We start from the raw sequence: 22,340 nt of genomic DNA on the forward strand, positions 1-22,340 counted from the left end.
TCGAGGTGACTACTCTAATTCTAGTTCCGGTCTCTATGGCGGCGGAGGCTGGAACGGTTGTAGGTCGGCCGAATTAGCCGACTAAAGGCCAATGAGCGTAGAGGAGTGATAAAGGTTTAGCCAATAGAAGTAATGATTTCGGGTCAGATGGTGAGATTGACGTTACAGGTGGCCAATGAACAATGCTTAGGGCGGGTCGATCTCAGGGCTTATCCCGCCTGTCCCGCCATTCTCGCTAGTTCGATCGGTAGCGGGAGCGGAGAGCGGACCCCAGAGAGCCCTGAGCAGCCCCACCGCCGCCGCCGGCCTAGTTACCATCACACCCCGGGAGGAGCCGCAGCTGCCGCAGCCGGCCCCAGTCACCATCACCGCAACCATGAGCAGCGAGGCCGAGACCCAGCAGCCGCCCGCCGCCCCCCCCGCCGCCCCCGCCCTCAGCGCTGCCGACACCAAGCCCGGCACCACGGGCAGCGGCGCAGGGAGCGGCGGCCCGGGCGGCCTTACATCGGCGGCGCCTGCCGGCGGGGACAAGAAGGTCATCGGTGAGGGCTAAACGGGGACGGGGGTGGGGCTACGGGGAAGTCTGGCCGCGGAACCGTTAGCCGGCACTGGGCGAGCCGGAGCGCGCGGCTGGCGGGACCGATTCTCCGCGCGCGGCCGCCCCTCCCCCCGGCCCCACTCGCCCTCGCGGGCCCGGACTCGCCCGCCCCGCGTGCCCGGTATGCGCGCGCACGCCGCCTCCGCGCCCCCTGCGGACCCCGCGGGCCGCGCACCCCTCCCCTTGCGGCCGCGCGCAGCCCGCCGCGTGTGCGGCGGGTCCCTTCTCGCGCGCCCGCGGGCGGACCGGCCGCCCTCGTGCGCTTGGCGTGGACTCCGTTGTTCGGTTCCCCCCACCCAGCTCCCTTCCGCGTGTGCCCAGAGGGCGCGGCGCGCCGCCTACGCAGGCTGGAGTGGGCCGGGCGGCTTCCCCTTCCCTCACGTGCTCCCCGCCCGCGGCCTGCGTACACACCCATCTTGGGCCCGCGCCCCAGGCCTGCCCTGCGGCGCCCCACGGCTTTGAGCCCACCCACGTGTAAGGCAAGGGACGCTTAGGGGTCCCCGCGCGGGCCTGTTAATGGGATGGGGAGAGAAAAGGCTGTCAGGTGCCCGAGAGCTGCAAGGGGATAGATCCCGAAGCCAGGGCGTTTTACAAGGCTGGCTGGTAATCGAGGGTTGTTTTGCTTTGTTTTCCAGCAACGAAGGTTTTGGGAACAGTAAAATGGTTCAATGTAAGAAACGGATACGGTTTCATCAACAGGTGAGATGCGCGTGTCTGAAGCTCCATCCCTGTTCCTGCATATTTGCCGCTCAGTCCTTTGGTTCTGCGGGGCTAGGGGTTCAGTTAGCATGTTGCAGGGACCCAGCCGCGTTCTGAAAGGCAGTAGCCTCCTCGGTAGTGTAATATTTTGTTTTCTTGATGAGTAAAGGGATTCGTGTATGTAGGGTTCGTTTTTGTTTTTCAGCTAAATATTAATCTAAAGGTAATCTCAAAGGGTTCGTTGTGGCACAAAGCAGTTAAGGAAAGCGGAGTGAATGAGTCGTTTCTTAACAGTTTTGGGAAATTGCAGGCCAACACGTTTTCATCCTTGTCTTTATACATTACTGAAATTAGGATTTGAGGATGTGATCCTGTAATTAAAGAATGTATATGTATGTGTGTGTGTGTACACACGCGTTGTTAAACCTTTTGGAGTAACATGATTTGACAAGTCAAAGACATGAGATTTTTGTCATCTTTACATAAGGTTATATTGCCTTTGTTTACTATTTCAAACCTCTTTTAATACCTCGGGGGAGTTTTCTATTAGTACTTCTTTCGCCAGAGAAAGCTGGTTTTGTTTGCCTGTAGAGTGAATTGCAGGGGGGGGGTCCTTTTCCTTATTCAGTTTTTATTTCTACTACTTCCTGGTGTCACAATCGTGCTAATTGAATAGAATTTTTTTTTTTTAACTCTGACTGTAGCTTTATTAGAGTGGTCTTAAGTCCCTGGTAACTTAATATTGTTCCTTTGAGGCAAAGCCGCCAGCTACATCGTTAGATTCAGCCTTAGAATTATCTGTAGCGACAGCGGTGGTAACTGCAGTTCGCTCACTGCACTCTGCGTCGGCTCCCTTGTGAGCCGGGCATCATTTCCAAGATGGCTGCCAAGGCTAGTAGTGCAGTTGCATGGGTGTAGAGCACCGCGAGTGCCAGTAGCAATCTTGGCTGTACAGCTGTGTGGTACTTGGCGCCATTTCAGCGTTTTCTTTTCTTGCATCCTTACTTTAGAAGGTGTTAACCAACTAGATGTTTGAAATAACGCTTAAGGGTAACAGAATGTTTGTGAGATGGACATCAAATGGGCAACCAGGCTTTTAGAGACAGACATAATTGATGAAAAAACGTGAGTTAATCAACCACACAGTATTGTGGAAAGAGATTATAGGCATTTGATGGTCTGTTTACCACATTTTTCAGTTATGGGGAAACATTTTGTTATTTTCATAATTTGGGGGATTTTCTATCTTGAACTGTTTGCCTTCCTGACCAAAGCTACATCTTTCATCAATTTTTTGATAATGGATTAGTACTGAGAAAGAAAGGAATACTTTTAATACGATTGGTTTGTTGATTACTTTTTAACTGATCTCTGGGCTAGGGTAATAATGTCCATCTTATTCCACCATCTTTCATATTTTATTTAGAGACATTATTTTATTTGGTATTCATGCCCTACTCTGATTCTCATTGCTTGCCTATCCTTAAACTAGTAGTTTTGAATTTAAGGGAGTTGAAAATGAAAAATCCCTGAGATCCTCCTGCAGTTATGATACATTTTTAACAGGAATACCAGATGTTGGTGAGAATGGTCTGTCCACCATAGCTTCAAAATAACTGCATTTAGCTGTTGACCTAGTGCAGTCAGATCTCTTGTGTACACATTAGAGGGGATAAGTTGTAGTTTTTGTATTGTGAGCATTTAAGAAATTTTTATATTGTGGCTCTTCATACTTATTTTATACTGTGGCTCTCTTATAAGTATTTATTCTATGAGATGCTGTTCATTGAATATTCTGGTTTTGAAGCAACTCAGTTGCTCATCCTTCAGGGCCAGTTAAGTGTAAATTGGCTTTTGATCTTTTGTTTGAACTATCCTGGCCTGAACTGTTGTTGAATTAACTCATTAAAATTTGCCTTGTTGCTAAATTAGTAGTTTTTAATGATTCTGAGACCTAAATAGGGTATTGTAGAATGAGTTCCAGTCGGGGAGGTTTGCCTTAATGAAAATAGGAGTTGGTTCTAGATGTTGCTCATGTAGTAAAACAGATCACAGACTTAGTTGGGGACACCTTACTCTTTTTTTTTTTTTTTTTATTCCTGTAAGGAATATCGATATTTATTTGGAAAATGCAGAACAGTTCATGAAAGCACCTTACTCTTCTGAGGGAGGAAGACAGACTGTATAAAGGGGGAGGATGCAGTGTTTAGGGTGGTTAAATTTTGGAATTCCCTGGATTTCCTATTCTAGATTCTCTAGATGTTTTATAACTGAAATACAGGATTTTTATGTAAATTTCCTTCCTTAAAAGACATTTCATTATAAATGTTGGTTGATAGCTTCAGTTGTCACCAATGATGAATTGTTTTGGCCTTGTTGGAATCACTTCTTAAAGGGTTTTCTCCTAATGGTGTGTGTGTTTGGTTTGGTACCTGGGATTGAACCCAGGACACTTAATCACTGAGCCACATCCACATCAACACCTCTTTTGAGACAGGGTCATGCCAAGTTATGAGGCTAGCCTCAAACTTGGAATCCTCCTAACTTATAGAAATTTTTTTGTACCTGGGATTCAACTAGGAAACACTCTACCACTAAGCCATATCCCCAGTTCTGTTTTTTAAAATTAATTATTTATTGTGATTAGGCATATATGACAGCAGAATGCATTTTGATTCTTTGTACACAATTGTAGCACAACTTTTCATCTCTTAATTGTACATGAGGTAGCCTTGCACCATATGTGCAGTCATACATGTAGCTAGGGTAATAATGTCCATCTTATTCCACCATTTTTCATATTTTATTTAGAGACAGGGTCTTGCTTTGAATTCTCCTGCCTCAACCACTACCATCCATCTGCTTATAGGACTTTTAAAGAAGTGAAATTATGTCAGGCATGGTGACACAATAAAATCCTATCCGAGAGGTATTTAGGTATCCAGGAGTATAACAGGTTTGAAACAAACCTGGGCAACTTAGACCCTATCTTTTTTAAAAGGGCTGGGGATGTATAGTTCAGACATAGCACTCCTGGTTTCAGACTCTTGCTAAAGAAAAGCAAAAAAAAATTTTTTTTTTTTTTTCGACATGTAATCTAGGAATTCTGAAAAGAAATTCATTGAGTTTCTCTTTTGTGTGCTGTGTTGGCAAAATAAAAATTGAACCACCTGAGTAGTTTATTAGCGTTCCTCCCAGGGTTACTTTTTTTTTTTTTTTTTTTAGCTTTTTAAGATTGATCCATATTTGCTAAATTCATGATTACCATGAATCAATAACAACTTTAATGGGACATGCATTTTAATAACTGAATTGGGTATTTTTTTTTCTCCAGAGTACTTTAAATGCCAGTTTGTCATTATGAAGTTTTGAAATGAGGGGGAAATTTGAAGCAAAGGAAATCAAGTAGAGCAGAGATCACAAGCTGGTAACCTGCTGGTTGATGTTTTGGGACAGTAGTATTTTTTTTTAATTAGAATTAATCACTAACATTTAAAATTCTGGAAATGATACCAATACAATCCAGGTTTCATGTTTTTAAGATGTGAACTTCATTAGCCTTAAGGCCCTGTGTTTCCACATAAGTAATCCCAGCTGACTGTATTACCACCACCTTTAGGATGTCCTGTGTTTGTTCTTTTTTACCAGTGTCACATTTAGTTGTGTCACTTGGCTGACTGCATTCCCTACATGGCCTCTGCATGCATACTTATTTTCCATGGTGTAGGAAGGCTTGGTTTTTCCTCTCTTTATAATAAAACTTAGTCAAGCTGGTCAGTTTTAGTCTGTTTGGGTGGGATTCCCATTTGGGAATTGTGACTTCCTTCACAGGAAGATAATGGTAATAATAGACATAGCTAACAATTTACACCAGGGTCATCTAGTATAAATGCTTAAAATGAACTAATTCATTTAATCGCCAAAACTTTTGAGGTTTAGGTATTCCGCTCTGAAGAGATTGATTAACTTGCCCATAGTAAGCAGGATTTGAAGTTTGGTATTTATGTATACCAACTGCTATTATATTGTCTCTGAAAATAGACCTTAGTCATCTTCAATTTGATAGTTGTCCACATAGTTACAGGTAATTTCTAATGGCTAGAAATTGTCATTTCTAGAATAGCTAGCTGTTCATAGCCATTGAAAGATTTGTATGATCTCTAGCATGTCAGTGCAGCTCCATTGTGCTTACGCTAGTTCCTCAGATGTTGGAAGACTTTCTGCTTCTTACTATGTTTTATGAAAAGTTCTAGTTTAGCGTGAAGGTTAGCATTACAAAGAATTTTCTTACTAGTATTGAGGCAGTTAAAGAATTAAAAGAACATTGAAGCTTACTTCACTTCTGGATCTTTTGTGTTTATATGGCCTGTGAGGTAAGAACCAGTATTATCTACTGGGTATGGTGGCTCGTGACTATAATCTAGTGACTTGGGAGGCTGAGGCAGGAGGATTGCATGTTGAGGCCAGCCTGGGCAACTTAGTGGGACTCTTAAGGTTCAACTTAAGTGGGAACCTGAGGATTTGAGGATATAGCTATGTCAGAGGTAGAGGACCTTTGGGTTCAATCCCTAATACCCCCCACCCCCGAAAAGGATGGGTATTATGAGGTTGCCTTAAAAAATAAGAAAGTAGAGTCTTCTGGAGTTTGTCATCATCCCCACACCACCAGGGATTGAACCCAAGTGTGCTTAACCACTGAGCCATATACCCAACCCTTTCTATTTTTATTTTGAGATGGGGGTCTCACTAAAATGCTGAGTCTGGCCGTGAATTTGGCCCTTCTGCCTCAGCCTCCGGGTGGCTAGGATTACAGGTGTGCTCTATTGTCCCTGGCAACTAAAATTCTCAATGTATAGTTCACATTAAAAGTCTGTAGAGCTTTGGAGAGGTGGTCACCAAAACTCCATCTTGGTAGGTCTGTCTCTGAGCCCTGTAAATTGTTTATAGTCCATAATATAATTGAAAGCTATTAAGACAATAGGGAAGCCATAAAGACTTCTTAGTTGCTACTAAGAAAGGGATATATGGGAGAGTGGCTTTTTTCAGAACTGGGATTCTTTGTACAAACAACAATGAATGACGGGTGTTGAAGACTTCAGGACTGATTTGTATTGGTTATACCTGTTATCTTGAGCTGGGTAAAAATTGCCATGCTTACCTGGTCACTGATTTGTGACTTGGAACAGGAATACACTGTAATCTTCCAGTGGTTTTTTTTCTGTCTTCCTTCAAAGTAAAATCATTTGACTTAAAAATCTAGAATGGGCATCCAATGTATTAACTTCTGTTTCCTAGTACTGGGGCAGTAGTTGCCTACCCTCCAGTCTCTGCCCTTGAAAGCATCTGTAGACTATTATAGTCTAAAGGTAATGGTGGACTGTGCCTGGGAAACAGATGTGTGGCTGAGTGACAGGGATTTTTTTTTTTTTTTCCAAAGGGAGCAAATAAAGAGATAAATTGTGGCTGTGATATTAAGGAGTTAATATCTGCAGGACTTGAAAATTGGTATCTGGATGCTTTGGGTTGTGAAACATGTAGATGTTAAATCCTGGAATTTGTTCTTATTACCACAGGATTATAATTTTACATACGGGAATTAGGTATTTTAATAGCTTGTGTGGTAATGCGCAACAAGGTAACAGCATATAGGAGCATTAAGTTATGAAACGACTCATATGGAGGTCTCATTTAAGGCAGTAGTGTAGTTGGCAAAAAGTTAGCTTATTTTCATGTACTTGCAGCTAGAGTAAAGATGATTGTGTTTTAGGGATGGGAGAACAGTCAGACATGGTACATGTGCAGTGTAGTGCTTGAATTTGGATGGTTTGGGCCATGAAAATCAAGGCAGAAATTTACAGAGCAGAAGCATTAGGTGAGCTGTGATTGTCTTTTGTGTCACAAAGTCTCTTTGGGGAGATTAAATTTGTTTTTTCCTGTTTTTTCTTATTTGAGTTGTATTTGACCATGATTAAGATCCTTATCAGTCTGGATAGATTGAGTAGTACAGAAGTGGCAATAATTGCATTTTTATCCAAAGAGCTTGCTAGAATAAGCAAGATAAGAAGGTACACCCAATACATATTTTAAAAGATGTAATTGAGAGCTGGGTGCAATGATGCTCATCTCTAATCTTAGATACTCTGTCTGAGGCAAGAGGGTTGTAAATTCAAGGCCAGTCTCAGCAATTCCAGTAATCCCTCTGCTCCACCCCCCACCCCACCCCCCAAAAAAATATTTTTGAGTAACGTGCTTCTACAGTGCTAATGATAGAATGAGGCACAGCCTGTTTTCAGTGACTTGTTGGTGTTCCACTGAAGAGAAGGGCGCTCATAAAAGTCTTGTCTGTATATACCTTCATTCTCAGTAAAGTATGGTAAAGACGGAAGTATGTTCTTGGTTCTCAGAACACACCACCAAGGGTAAAAGCACTGGGAATGTCTCCATCTCCTCCCCCATTACATCAATAATGGGTTAAAACATGCTTATTAAAAAAGCTATTTTGGCACATGTGTTTCCTTGGGGATTTATTATTTTGAAGCAGGGTCTCCCTGTGTTTTTGCTCAGGCTGTCCCTACATATTATTATGCCTCTGACCATACCCACCCCCATTTAGGATTGAACCCTGGGGCTCTTCATCCAGATGTTCATTCACTGAGGTATGACCCCAGTCCTTTTTATTGAGACAAAGTCTCAATTTAGTATGTCCAAGCCATAGTTTTTGTTTCAATTTGTGAATAAACAAGTTTATTGGTAAATTTAGTCAACATCATTAACGTAAAAACACCAATAAAGGAGACATTTAAAACCTACTTGGAAGGTCACGCCCATAAAAGGGATTTTCCCAGGACAGTAAGTAAGTAACCAGATGTAACTTATCCCAACAACTATCTTAATTTGCAGAGGTCCAATAACCTGGACCTGTGTCAAGCCATAGTATTTTATCTCTTGGCTGAAACGGTTTTCTGAGCTGTCAGGTTTTTTTTTCTAAAATCCAGATAAACTTTGGTCATGATGTTCTATCATTATCAGTAACAAAAAGTTCTCCGTGGAAGTTGCCTCTTCTTTTTTTAACTGAATTTCAGACATTTAGAAAGTACAAAAATGCCAGCTTCATGGCTCAGATGATAAATTTACATAAATGAAAGTCCAATAGGATGCTGAATCTTTACTATGTAACACTCTAGACCCATTAATGATGGTAGTGTGCTCCCTGATTTATGACAGTGTCCTGTAGGGGCAGTGTTGCCCTGATAAGTCACTGTTCCAGACCTTGCCCACCTTTCCATCTCTCATTTTTTTGTAGTATCTCCTTGAAGGCCTAGTATTTGGAATAGTCATGTTGGAGTTAAGATCTAATTAAGATAGCTCTAATTTGTTTCTGTGGTGCTTATGGAACAATGGTCAATTTACGTTTGACCAGCTATCAATTCCCTAGGGTTTGATTTGATTTTGGTACTGGGGGAAAGGACCCAGGGGTGCTTAACCACCAAACCACATACCCACCCCCCCCCACCCCACCCCATTTTTTAAATTTAGAAACAAGGTCTTGCTGAGTTGCTTAGAGCCTTGGAAAATTGATTGCTGAGGCTGGCTTTGAACTCGGCCATCCTGCTTCAGCCTCCTGAGTCGCTTGGATTACAAGCATGTGCCTCTGGGCTCAGCCTTTCTAGGTATTCCTAATATGCTTCTTCAGTTATTTGACTTGAATAGCTTTGGCAGCATTACCTGGTTTTGGATTTTTAAGTTTTGAGATTATTCTGGTTCCATAAATAAAAAAGTATTCTTATGTCGTGATAATGCTATAACTTTAAGGTCTGAATAGAAGTTATTTATTTTTGTGGTGCTGGGGATTGAACCAGGGTTTGTGCGTGTCAGGCAAGCACTCTACCAACTGAGCTATATCCCCAGCCCTGAAGTAAATTTTTATGTGCGTTCTTTGACTAAATTGGTCCATAGATCACCAAGAAGCCAATAGTCTAGTTCTGATAGTAAGCTAGTATTGTAACCTTTGTTCCTCTAGTCATTAAATACTAGAGCTATACTATAAGCCTTTTTTGTTCTGACCTACTGACAATGAAGAAGGTGGGGCACATGTATTTCCTTGGGGTGAAATAGTCTAGAAATGTTTCACTTCTAGCAGTTCTTGTTACTTATTTTTTACTTGGGATAGAATCCAGGGGGGCTTAACCACTGAGCAACATCCCTAATCCTTTGTTTTTGAGACACAGGATCTTACTAAGTGTCTGAGGCTGACCTCCATTTGGGTTCCTCCTGCCTCATCCTCCCAAGTCACTGGGATTATAGGTGTGTACCACCATACCTGGCGGATCTTCTCATTTCTAATGTCATCTCCTTTATAACCAATCTCAAAACTAAAAGAAGACATCATTTTTCTCTTCCGCCTCACTTGACATCCAGTTACATCCAGAGTTTGCCCCCTTATAAACTTTTACTGGTGCATTATAGTTATAATATTAGGGTTTATTTTGATACAATTGTATAAGCATGGGATACAATTTGCTTCAATTTAGTACCTAATAGTTTTCCCCATTTTTTGCTTTAAGAAGGATATTTAAAATACCTTCTTATGAACCCTTCATCCAGGACTTAATCAATCCCTATCTGGGCTTCTATAACTAACTGGATGGGCTCTGCTCATACTTAAGTCCTAAAATAAATATTTCAACCGTATTTTTTCAGCAGAATTGAATAGACCAATGAATGTTGTAAAATGGTATCCATTTAGCCAGGCATAGAGGAACACACCTATACTCATAACTACTTTAAAAACAAGGCTGGGGATGTAGCCCTTATAAATACCCATTGATTCAGTCCCTGATTCTCCCCCAAAAGGGACTATGTGTCTAACTTGAAGTAAAAAGGATGTGTGTGATACTGAAAAATATAATCTCATTCATCTGTCTACTTAGTTATATATACATTGTTCGGCATCTGAGTGATGTGTATATCGGTTGTACTTTCTTTAGGTTTTTTTTTTTAAGTTTTAGATTCACAGCAGAATGAAGCTGAAAGTGTACAGAGAGATCTCATATACTCTATTCTTTCCCCCACCAATAGCATCCCAAACCAGAGTGGTAAATTGATTAAAATTGATAACCAAAGTTAACCTGCCATTATCACCTGTAGTCTATAGTGATCACTCCTTGTGTTATATGATTTAGGGGAATTTGATTTCATTTGGGGTTTGAAAATGGTTATCAGGAAATGAGGATGGAGTGGAAAAAAAAACCATTCCTATTACTGTCAGTAACCATGTTCTAGAAGTGAGGGTGGGATGTGCTGAAACGGTAATTTTGAATGGGGTAAGGAGTGACAGTATGTTTGTCACTTCTACCTTAATTATGGCTCAGTTGGTCCCACTGAAGTCTGACTTGTTTTGCTTATATTCCTAAACATTTGCTTTTTAAATTTCCTAATAAGTCTTTGGCAGCCAAGAAAGCCTTTGTGGGAAAAAATGTATCCTAGTGATCAGGCATATTCTTAATCTCTGGCAACTATGAAATATATTCCATTTTTTAATTTGTTCAACTTGATTTTGTCTTATAGGAATGACACCAAGGAAGATGTATTTGTACACCAGGTGAGTGCTTGTGTATGTAGATACTTGCACTTCTGACTCAAGGCTTAGGAGAAGAAAAGGGTGGATGTCTTCTCAACTCTTGTTCCTTGCAAAAGGTTAAGTCCAACCACCAGTTTGTTTAGTTCCTTCCTACCTAAAGAGTAATAGCATGATTAAATGTGTATGTACATTGAAACATTGTATTGAAGTCCACTTAATTGAAATAGGTATTTCTGATTGAGATTTTGTTAATAGCTGTAGCATTTTAAAATAACGAATGTGCTCAACTTAATTGAACTAAATTTTTATTCCTAATTTTAGATGAGCAAATGCAGCCTCCATGAATATAAACTTAAATTAATAGTGTTGCTATAAATACACAGAAACGCTGGCAAGACGTTTTCAGATGCTGTTAGGCCTACCTCTATGTTAAGGACAAATTATAACAGGACAGAGCTGCAGAATACAGTTATTCGAAGAGGGTAGTAGAAAATGAGCAAACTAACTTACATCCTTCTACCCTGAAACGTTTTTAATAAAGTAGGATTTTTTTAGTTTGCTTCTAACTTTGGAGAATTGGCTTTCTTTGGGGAAACTTCACTAATAGCTTAAGGTTAAAAGAAAGGTAGTACAGCAGAGATGACAATTCATTAAATAATTGTGCATTGGCTACTAGTGTTTAGGAAGGAGAAAATTTAACAAAGTAAAGGGGCTACTTGCTGGATTTTCTCAAGTATCTTTTAAAGAACGTGTTTTTAAAAATGCTCAAACATTGAGGAATTAAGATTATTGCTATATATAGTAAGCCACTGCCAAGTGAATGCTAATATCTCAAACTTAAGTATGTTATAGGCTTCATTGGACTTACTCATCTTCTCAGGTATGAAATGGGTAGGGACAGCACGTTTGTGTATGTGTACTTCTGTGCTACGCAGTTTTTTCACTGAGACTGTTGAAATATCGGATTGTATTAAATTATTTTAAGAAACTTTTAACTATTTTTTTATACTAATCCAGAAATCTAGAGATCTAAAGTCATTTCCATACTCATACCTTTATTCAGGTAGATATGAGCTTGGATGGCAGCATGCTTCTTAGGAAGAGCTGTCATAGGTTGGTGATTTTATAGCTCTGAAGTGTCTTATACAGCATTCATTTGACAGTCAAGGGGAAAGCCAGATCAATTTCTAGTACGTCCAAAACCCTATCAAATAATCCAAGGGTCAAATGTAAGTATGGAAACATTTAAATTCTAAATGTAAATTCAGGACTACTCAGACAAAATGTTTTAAAGCAAATGTTTATAAAATTATGTTTTTTATAAAGACAACTCTTGATCTGTTCCTTCTGCATTTTCAAAAGAATGTGCAGACTTAGGAATGGTATAACAAGGTTTATCAGTCTTGCTGCTTTGGCAACCCCAAAAGGTTGGGGAAGGGAATAAAGATGTTCACTAAAGAGTTTGGGGATTTTAATTATCCATACTTCTGCTATCCCCTATGACTGCAGGTAATTGAGAGTTGGCTATATATGAAAGGTATGAAAACTATGTGACAGTTTAGATGACAGATGAGATCAATTATTTTGACTTTTAACTTACCCAGTTGTGTTGACCCACAATGTGTCACCAATATGCTTTCCTCTTTATTTGTAAGTGGTTTCAACATGTAGTTGTTTTTTGGGACTTTGGCTGCTCAGGTCTTAGTGGTGTATCAAGGAGATGCAGTTCTGGGCAACGGAGCTTAACTGGCCTCAGATTTGTTGGTTGTCCTGCCTCCCCTGGAATGAAAATATGCATGAGTGATCCTGTAATGGATACTGCTGTGATGTGGAATGAACATGGGATTTGGAGTCCCAAGACCTGGATTGAGAAAAGTCCCCGCTCTGCCACTTACTAGCTGTTCGACCTTGGGCAATTCAACTAATTTTTAAGTGCCTGCTATAATGTAAGATATACTGTATTCTTGGGAGGTGATAACCAACATTCCTATGCAGTCAGATAATATAAAGAGTGGCATTGTTAATACATGTGAAATGCATTTCCATGGTAGTATCTCAGGTTGGAAGGGATTTTGGTTGACATTTGTAATTGAGTTTGATGTGGTAACACAGGGACAAAGTTGGTTTGGTCAACTTTGAAGCATGTAAAAACTAAACTCGCCTGTCATCTAAACTGGCCATGTGTGGGGCTAGCTTCTACTATTAAGTGCAGTCTTTGGGGGATAGATGGATAGCCTCATTTTGTTCCAAGCTATATATAATGCTTTTTTTTTTTGTAAAAAGCATTTAAAAATACACATAATATTGTTGTCTCTGTCTTGAGTGTTAAATTACCTTAGTTTTGTAAATAGTGGTTAAAATGCTGGGGCTTTGGATGATTGGAGTATTTTGGTTGAGGTGGGGGTAGCATTGGTCCCTGCTTTCCTGAACTTATTGACAGTTTGGTCTTATGTAAAGCAAATATAAGATAAGTGTATATCCAAGCTAAAATAATATTGACTCTGGTACATTTTAAATGAAAAAGCACGTTATTCTCCCCTGTTAATCTATTTTTGGAATGTGATATTACTAGACTGCCATAAAGAAGAATAACCCCAGGAAGTACCTTCGCAGTGTAGGAGATGGAGAGACTGTGGAGTTTGATGTTGTTGAAGGAGAAAAGGTGAGGATGCTTTTTGTGTAAAGGTTTGACTTCAGTATGGAAATATTTTGGAGATCTCATCCATTAGGATGGTGGCTCTAATGTGGATGGATGTGTTCAGGTGACCACATGAACACAGGTGCATCTAGCCTAATGTGTTGGCTGCAGTTAGAGGGCAGTCTCTTCGAAGAGTGAGGAGCTGATATTCAGTCATTTCTATGCACCCCTGCCCACACAGACACCCCCACCCCTTGTTTTCTTGTTTTTCTGGGTTTGTGTGAGGTTTGTTAAATAAAGTATTCCGAGTTCCTTTGTCACTATCAATATATAATGGCTTTTGTAGGGTGCGGAGGCAGCAAATGTTACAGGCCCTGGTGGAGTTCCAGTTCAAGGCAGTAAATATGCAGCAGACCGTAACCATTATAGACGCTATCCACGTCGTAGGGGTCCTCCACGCAATTACCAGCAGAATTATCAGAACAGTGAGAGTGGGGAAAAGAATGAGGGATCGGAGAGTGCTCCCGAAGGCCAGGCCCAACAACGCCGGCCCTACCGCAGGCGAAGGTTCCCACCTTACTACATGCGGAGACCCTATGGGCGTCGACCACAGTATTCCAACCCTCCTGTGCAGGGAGAAGTGATGGAGGTAAGTTCCACCAAAAAGAAAAAGGTAATGCCTTTTGACATGACCATTTCCTGGAGTTCTTCACTATATTGGAATTGTTGGTCATACGAAAAGCACTTTTCCATCCTGAGTAACCAAAGAAATTAATAATATGATATTTAACTAGATGACCCCTCCCCCCCCTTTTAAATTAACTCTTACTATCATATGAGATAGGATTTGTCTGGTTGGGTTTTTAGTGTTACTGATCCAGGAAGTTTGATTGCTGATGTCTTTTTCAGGGTGCTGACAACCAGGGTGCAGGAGAACAAGGTAGACCAGTGAGACAGAATATGTATCGGGGTTATAGACCACGATTCCGCAGGTACAGCCCATATTATCCTGTTTATCTTCAATTCTTCAACTTATGTAATGACTCAGCAGTGGCATCATGCTTCTCCTGCAGTCTGTTTGAGTCATTTACCTGTTAACACTTACATTTTCTTTCGTCAGATGCCTAAGAGGTGAACCTGAAGTCAATTGTCTTTGAGAATGTGTTCTTTGCTGGCACTGGTTAAAAACAGCTTGTATAGATGAGGTCTACTTTGTACATATTTTTTAAAATGAGGGTGTGGAATTTCAAATTTTCTGTTCTTAAACAGGTAAGACAGTAGTTTAAACCACATGTCTTTTAAATCTCCCTACTAAGGAGGAAGGAAAGGTAAGCATTAGGAATATCTGACTTGAACCATGGCATACTTGGGAAATGAACAGTAAGACAGTGGAAAAGCAGTGTTCCCATTATCATAGGGGTAGTGGGATAGAATACTCTTGACTTTTTTTTCAGTATTAAAGCTTTAGAAATCAGGGGACCTAGTTGAAATTATATAATACACACATCAAAGAGGTTTTTGGTGCACATTGAATCTTACATTAATAGCCAAATGTATTTGTACTATTATTTGCATTGATGCATGTTCTTTCCTGAGTTTCTAATTTAAGTAAACTGAAATGCTAGCTGGTTCACAAGGATTTTCTAATTCACTGCTATAACAGGCAATTGTGTTAGTTGTGTTAGTCACTTGGTAGGTTTTGAAGATTGATGAGTTCTTCTGTCTGGTGGTTAAAGTCTGAATGGGGCTCCCCTGGCACTCTGTACATTATTATTCACAAGTTCCAACAGCAGAATCTTTGATTTGGCTGTTTGTTACACTGTAGAGCTACTTCAAATTTCTTACTTGGTTCATTGGTGAAATGCACAAACATTTTTAGTGTAGAGTACATCGGTTTTATTGAATTTGTTAAATTCTAGAAAAGGTTTAAAAAAAACCTTCAGTACAAAAGTCTTTTCAGTTTATTTCAGATTCAATAGCCTCGTGTTCATTGACAGTGCCAGATAATTACTACATAACACATTTTGCTCTAAAGTGTGCAATGAAATTGTCAATGAATGTGGGTAGGGCTTTCTAACCTAGTCAGGAGTTAGGGTTGGGGTGGGTGTTGTTTTCTTCAAATGAATGGTAAATGAAATGCGTCTGATTGCATGAATTTTTGGCATGAATTCCTGGTTGGTTTGGGTTCAAGAGCAAATTGAATAAGATGGGGACCCTAGGAAGAAGTTTTGTTGGAAAGGAGACAAATAGGTTAGGAAGGAGAATATATGAAGTTAGAAGGGCTCATTTATGGGAAATAAGAGGATTTATAGGATAAAAAGTACAATACAAGATAATTGCTAAAATTTGAGTCTAAAGGAGAAGAAAGGTGGTCAGGGACAACATTGTGAAAATATCTCTAGAAGGAGAAAAGACCAGGAGTAGTGATTACAGATTCTAGTGAAAATTAAGAATGGGAAAACAAGGAATAAACTAGAAAAATAGGAAATAGGGTAACTAGGGAGTCACATGTAATTAGAAACTTGGAACTATAATAGGCAGAGGAGGTAAAACAGAGGCTATTATAAGATTGAAAGCCTGCAATTTTCAGGAAGAAGTTAGAAGAATTATGTAAAAACCGTCATGGTGCTTCCGTGATTTAGGGAGAGTCTGAGGCAGGAGGATACTAAGTTTGAGGCCAGCCTGCCCGGGGGATGTAGCACAGTGGTAAAACATCCCTGGGTTTAATTCCCATACAAAAGATGTGTAAAAAGTGGGTATTGGGGGAGAGGAAAGGGTTGGGATGACTATGTGGAAGTTAAAAAAAATTTGAATCTGGAAAGTAAATGTGAATTAAAGCCATGATTTTGATATGGTCCTGGGGCTTTCTGGAGTGCTATGAGTGTATGTAGGGAAAGTTCAATAATATTTCATTGTTTTTCTGTTGTTTAATCACCAGCAGAAAAGGGGGAAAAAACACCTTTCTCCTGGGTGATGGAGTCTCATTCTTTAATATATTTATTGCTGGAGTTGTATCATTTGAACTTCGTTAAATCTGCTTTCAGTCTTACTTACTGTACCTATTCCGTTTACTTACTATACCTATTCCATATAAATGGAATCATACAGTGTGTGACTTGGTTTCTGACTGCTTTCACTTAGCATGTGTTCTCAGGGTTTTTAATGTGTTAACGCCTAATCCATTTTATGTCTATCACAGTGCATTGAATGGGTGTTCACGTGTTGATGGACATTTGAATTGTTTCCACATTTTATTGTGGATATTAGTAAGTCACAATAAGTTTTTGTGAATAGACTCTAGGGTACAGACTTCGGTAACTTTAGACTAATAGTTGACTAATACATTGACTAATGATTGCTGTGGATTAATTTGTATGAAGAGGGGGCATCTTTGGTCTTATTTTGTACCCTTTGGCAAGGGTAAAGGGTAATAAGTGTGGTGCCTTTCAAAGTTGTTTAAAGTTCCTTTTAAAGTTTGTTTAAATGGTGATGGTGTTGTACCACTACTAGCTAGTTCATGCTTAATTTTGTAATAGATTAGGCCAGGTAAAAGTTTGCTTGTCTATTAAAATCATATTTTAGTTAACACATTTGTACATATCGTAGGAGTATATTGTGCAGTGTTTTTAATATGTATATAGTGTGTAATTACCAAACATTTATCATTTCTACATCTTGCGACCCTTTGGACTTCTTGCTATTTTGAAATAGATTATAATGTTGTAAAGCCAGTTTTAATACTCATCTTTGTTGTTTATACACCACTGTTCTTTTGTACAAAATCATCATGCTCAGTTTGTGAAATATGAACCAAGTTAGTATTTTTTATTATTTTTTTGCAAAGTGGCCTGTGGATCACTTTGAACAAGAGAATGTCCAGATAATTATGATTGAACAAAGTAAATCACTGTTGGATGGGTTGAAAGAAGGAGGTTTTGTCACTTCAGAATTTCCAAAATGTTCATTCTAGGGGCCCTCCTCGCCAAAGACAGCCTAGAGAGGACGGCAATGAAGAGGATAAGGAAAATCAAGGAGATGAGACCCAAGGTCAGCAGCCACCTCAACGTCGGTACCGCCGCAACTTCAATTACCGACGCAGACGCCCAGAAAACCCTAAACCACAAGATGGCAAAGAGACAAAAGCAGCCGATCCACCAGCTGAGAATTCGTCCGCTCCCGAGGCTGAGCAGGGCGGGGCTGAGTAAATGCCGGCTTACCATCTCTACCATCATCCGGGTAAGTAGGCCCACAGGGCCCACTGGCCTTGGTGTGACAGTCATGAGTAGTATCTGTCATCTTTATTAATACAAGGGGGAAAAAACCAGTTTATCAGGTAAGATAAGCCATTTTATGTAGTGTCATTCACTCTAATCTTCAAATTACTTAAATATTCCATTTTAGGGTGTTGAGAATCAGCCCTATTTGGTCCCTCATCCAATTCTCAATTCTGACACCGGGAGACCTGTCTTCGCATTGTGTATTTTGAATATTAGAGCCTTTTGTCAACTTTTCAGAATGCTGTGGTTTCACCAGTAAACTGAGGAAAGTCTTGCTAACCTTACTCTGAGAAGTATGTTAATTACATTGTGTTATTTATGCTTCATTTTTTAAAAAGTGGGATAGCTACTAGAATTAATAACCTAGTTAATAGTGGCAAATAACAGTATTTGGATAAAGTTGGCAACATTGGCATCATTTTTAATCATTTATAGTTGTTTAATTGGTTTATTTTTGTTGGAAGATGGGAGATCTTTCTTGTTTCTAAAAGCAGGAATTTATTCCTTGTTTGACTCTGTACGTTAATCATGCTTTATTTAAAATGCCTATGAGATAGATAATTCTTCTCTAACAATTATGTTTTTGTTACTATAAATTAATGTCTTTTTTTTCCTTTAAATTCCAAAATTAAGGGATTCCTTTGCATTTAGTTTTTTTACTTTATATCTAGAGACATGTAATTCTCTTTGGCTCTGGAATTGACATTTTTCTGCCTTTGATACTTTATAGTTTTCCCTGTTTTCTGGGTGGCCAAAAATCATCCAGAATCCACAAGTAACCCTTAAATCACACAGTATAATGTCTGCTTCAACTATATATCACTGTCTTAGGTAAAACAATGAGATTTATTTGTCTCCCTTACATTGTGCTTATATGATATAGAAAATTTGATGCAGTGAATTGTACATGATAAACCTTTTTTCTTTGCAGTTTAGACATCCAACAAGAAGAAATGAATATGAAATTCCAGCAATAAGAAATGAACAAAAGATTGGAGCTGAAGACCTTAAGTGCTTGCTTTTTGCCCGTTGACCAGATAACTAGAACTATCTGCATTATCTATGCAGCATGGGGTTTTTATTATTTTTACCTAAAGACGTCTCTTTTTGGTAATGACAAACGTGTTTTTTAAAAAAGCCTGGTTTTTCTCAATACACCTTTAAAGGTTTTTAAATTGTTTCATATCTGGTCAAGTTGAGATTTTTAAGAACTTCATTTTTAATTTGTAATAAAAGTTTACAACTTGATTTTTTCAAAAAAAAAAGTCAACAAACTGCAAGCACCTATTAATAAAGGTCTTAAATAATTGTCTTTGTGTATACCTCTGTCTAGTTTGAGTTAAGTCTTTTACTGTTCATGGGCCATTAACATAAACTAGTCTGCAAATAGAAGATACAGGTTTTTCCCCCCAGGGCAAATTGCCTTAAATCCTGCTTGGCATATAATAGTGCAAGCCTGTAATCCCAGCAGCTAACAAGGCTGAGGCAGGAGAGTTGGCAAGTTCAGAACTTGTCAGCAAATTAGCAAGCTCTTGTCTCAAAAAAGGGTGGATATGGCTCGGTGGATAAATTCCCCGTTAAACACAGAATATAAAAGATATGTAACACTTGTAGGTTCCTAGTAAAAATTTAAAAATTGGTTACTCTGATTAAGGATTAGCTTGCCTGTCTGGAGTAGGACTGTAGTTCTATGTGTGTTCCTGTGGTGCAGTGATAACCCTAGGAAAAGGATATGCTCTAACATAGATCGAATGGTTTCAAAATTTGCACCACTTAGTTCCTTCCCTGTGGTGCAATGATTTCGGCCTGTCAACCAAATGGAGGTGCTTGCCTTGGAATGTAGTATGCTAATTGTTATCTTGGCCTCTGATTTGGTAGAGATGACAACAATATGTTATATGTGTGGTTAAGCTGTTTAAGAACATGGAGATGATAAAAAGCTCATTTTGTTGACTCCTTATAAAATGTCCTGGTCTGGCTATTCCTTACTGATTTTTAGTTATGTGTTCTTTGGCCTACTTGGTAGAATAATTAGATTCTTGGCTGAAAATGACTGCTGTTCAGAAACCCATTCCAGATCAGTTCAAGAGAGACATTGCATTTGTGGAGTAAACCCTTGTGGCACATTTGAGGGGTCCTGCAGTGTGGTAAGTGGAGGTGGTGATGCCCTTCTCCAGAATGTGCTCATATAAGAAATTGAATTGGTACTTAGTAGACTGTGTAAAGTGAAAAATTGAAAGGTTGGTTATTAGTCAACTCTTTGAAAGTCATCTAAATTGAGACCAGCTCTTGGTGATAGAACCTTGTAAAAACTTGATGAAAGGCCTCACCTCACTTTAATTTTACGTATTCATCCTCAGGAAATTTGTTAGCATTAGCCCATCCCTTTACCTTGGTGGGGTTTATGGAAATAACCTGTTGGTAGAGAGTGCAATGGAAAATGCTTAAATGCTGTTGTTGTTATGTAGGATATTTATAGTTGCATGTATTTGGATATATATTGTGGAAGTTGGAAGGTCAATATTGGTTAAATAGCAGTGTATAAGGATTGGAAAGAAAGCACTGCCAAAGTGCATAGATGGCTGCTGTTCACATAGAACACCCTGAAAAATTGCAGTCAAGTTAGAATTAATAATTGCATAATTGGCATTTCTGTATAGCAATGGCTAGAAAATGCATAAACACATCCTTTAATGGTAGTGCCAAAGAAATACACTTAGGGATAAATTAATATGTCATGATTTCTGGGAGGGAGCAAGACTTATGAAAAAGATAAAGAGGGCTGGGGATGTGGCTCAAGCGGTAGCGCGCTCTCCTGGCATGCATGCGGCCCGGGTTCGATCATCAGCACCACATACAAAGATGTTGTGTTCGCCAATAACTAAAAAGTAAATAAATATTAAAAAAATTAAAAAAAGATAGTTAAAGGAGGGCAATCAAGGTTTTCATGCCCTTGGATTTTTTAAATCTTTGGAAGTTGTCTAGAATAGGCAAAAAAAAAAAAAAAGCCCACTTGAAATATACAGTAGGCGGGCCTGGGTTGTGGCTTAGTGATAGAGTGCTTGCCTAGCATGTGTGAGCATTAGTTTCAATTCTCAGCACCAAAATTAAATTTTAAAAAGGGTCTGTTTTTCAAAAAGAAAAGGTAGGCTTGCTTGTTAGAGGATTGAGTTTAACCAGGGCCCTGTCAGGTGAAGGGAACTGAGGAAGGAAAGATCAAAGGTATTGAAATTAAAAAATATACAGTAGATGCATAGTAACCTTCCCAGCATCTGTTTCCTCATCCCCAACTAAGAGGGCTGGATCCCATTTTCAAAAGCCAATAGGGTAATAGTGCTGGTTCCAATGTTGAGGGTTGTGGAAAAGGGTTGTGAAGGGTAGTTCTTGGTCAGGATGAAGTGGTTCCGTTATTCAAAGTTTAGGTTGTAGCTAAGTGAATGGTGACCCAGGTCCAGGACCCACAATCCAGATGACACAGTGGAAAACACAAGAATGAAGCAATTAGTCCAGGTGACAAGGAGAGTGCCTGACAAGAGGGATGCTTAGTTTTAGTTGGTGCAGGGAGGGTACCTCAAGCAGGGGATAAAAGGTTACAAATGTTGCAGTAGGCTGTTGACTTGCGCCTATTAAGATTCATTAATAATTGCTTAACCAGCATTTCCATATAGTAATGCTCTGGAAAGCCCTCTGTACTTTTGTGTTGTACAAGGAGATATTATTAATTTATTTTTATTTTTTGGTATGGATTTGCAGACTGACTGGCAATTGAATTCGGGGGCACTCTACCACTAAGCCACATCCCCAGCCCTATTTTGTATTTAGAGACAGGGTCTCACTGAATTGCTTATTAGCACCTTGCTTTTGCTGCTGAGACTGGCTTTGAACTTGTGACCCTCCTACCTCATCCTTCCAAGCCTTTGGGATTACAGGCGTGGGCCTCTGCTCGGCTAGGTTATTTTTAAATAGGAAGGCAATGTTCATTGTAGACTTCAAGGGCAAAAGAAGTTTGAGGAAAATAGCCAACGCAGGCATTATTGTAGAAGGCAGGTAAGGGATCAGACAAACAGTGGCAGAAAGAGTTCAAGTTTTAAATATTTTAGTACCCTTTGCTGAAGTAGAGAATGGTCGGGGGGCATGAGATAGCTTTGGAAATCACTGAGTGCAGGAAGCAGGTTTGGGACTAAGGAGTGAGGCACAGGTGGCTGCTGAATATTTGACATCTGGTTACTATTGTAAACTGATGGTGAAATCATATGCCTTTGCTCATTTGTGAAACAATGAGAGTGGAAACCCAAAATCTTTGAAAAAAGACTAAGGACAATAAAAGTAATAGCTGTAAAATGAGAAACCCAGAAAGGGGAATGTGACAAAAGCCTATTGAAAAAAGTAATGGTCAGTCTGCATTGACCATTAAGGTAAGGTTCACTGTCACCTGGGTTTAAGAGTGGGGAAGATTTTGACCAGAGCCTGCCCCTGGAGGTGAATCCCAGACTACAGGGATTAATAGGACTGTCACTCCCATAGCATTCTACAGCTCAGCTATAGCAG

The 22,340-nt window shown here is 39.7% G+C and overlaps 1 protein-coding gene across 2 annotated transcripts; it reads left to right on the plus strand.

Annotated features, from left to right (window-relative positions):
* The first annotated feature begins 225 nt into the window (after positions 1-225).
* On the plus strand, positions 226-19,104 carry Ybx1 (Y-box binding protein 1). Of its 2 annotated transcripts, XM_078026068.1 has the most exons (8): positions 226-542; positions 1,234-1,297; positions 10,865-10,898; positions 13,450-13,539; positions 13,862-14,164; positions 14,425-14,507; positions 17,486-17,751; positions 18,724-19,104. In XM_078026068.1, the coding sequence occupies exons 1-7, from the start codon at positions 377-379 to the stop codon at positions 17,718-17,720; spliced, it is 975 nt and encodes a 324-aa protein (XP_077882194.1). In that variant the 5' UTR covers positions 226-376; the 3' UTR covers positions 17,721-17,751; positions 18,724-19,104. The 2 variants fall into 2 exon arrangements, with proteins under 2 accessions (XP_077882194.1, XP_077882195.1); XM_078026069.1 differs by lacking the exon at positions 13,450-13,539.
* Positions 19,105-22,340: the final 3,236 nt, after the last annotated feature.

The sequence above is a fragment of the Ictidomys tridecemlineatus genome, chromosome 11 (assembly GCF_052094955.1).
Source record: "Ictidomys tridecemlineatus isolate mIctTri1 chromosome 11, mIctTri1.hap1, whole genome shotgun sequence".
In the NCBI taxonomy this organism is placed as follows: Eukaryota; Metazoa; Chordata; class Mammalia; order Rodentia; family Sciuridae; genus Ictidomys; species Ictidomys tridecemlineatus.

What these genes read in the sequence shown, in the direction of transcription:
- Ybx1 (XM_078026068.1), top strand. Translation starts at nt 377, where the DNA reads ATGAGCAGCGAGGCCGAGACCCAGCAGCCGCCCGCCGCCCCCCCCGCC. An exon ending in AAGATGTATTTGTACACCAG is followed by an intron (nt 10,899 to 13,449) that starts GTGAGTGCTTGT and finishes TGATATTACTAG; the next exon opens with ACTGCCATAAAGAAGAATAA. An exon ending in ATGTTGTTGAAGGAGAAAAG is followed by an intron (nt 13,540 to 13,861) that starts GTGAGGATGCTT and finishes TGGCTTTTGTAG; the next exon opens with GGTGCGGAGGCAGCAAATGT.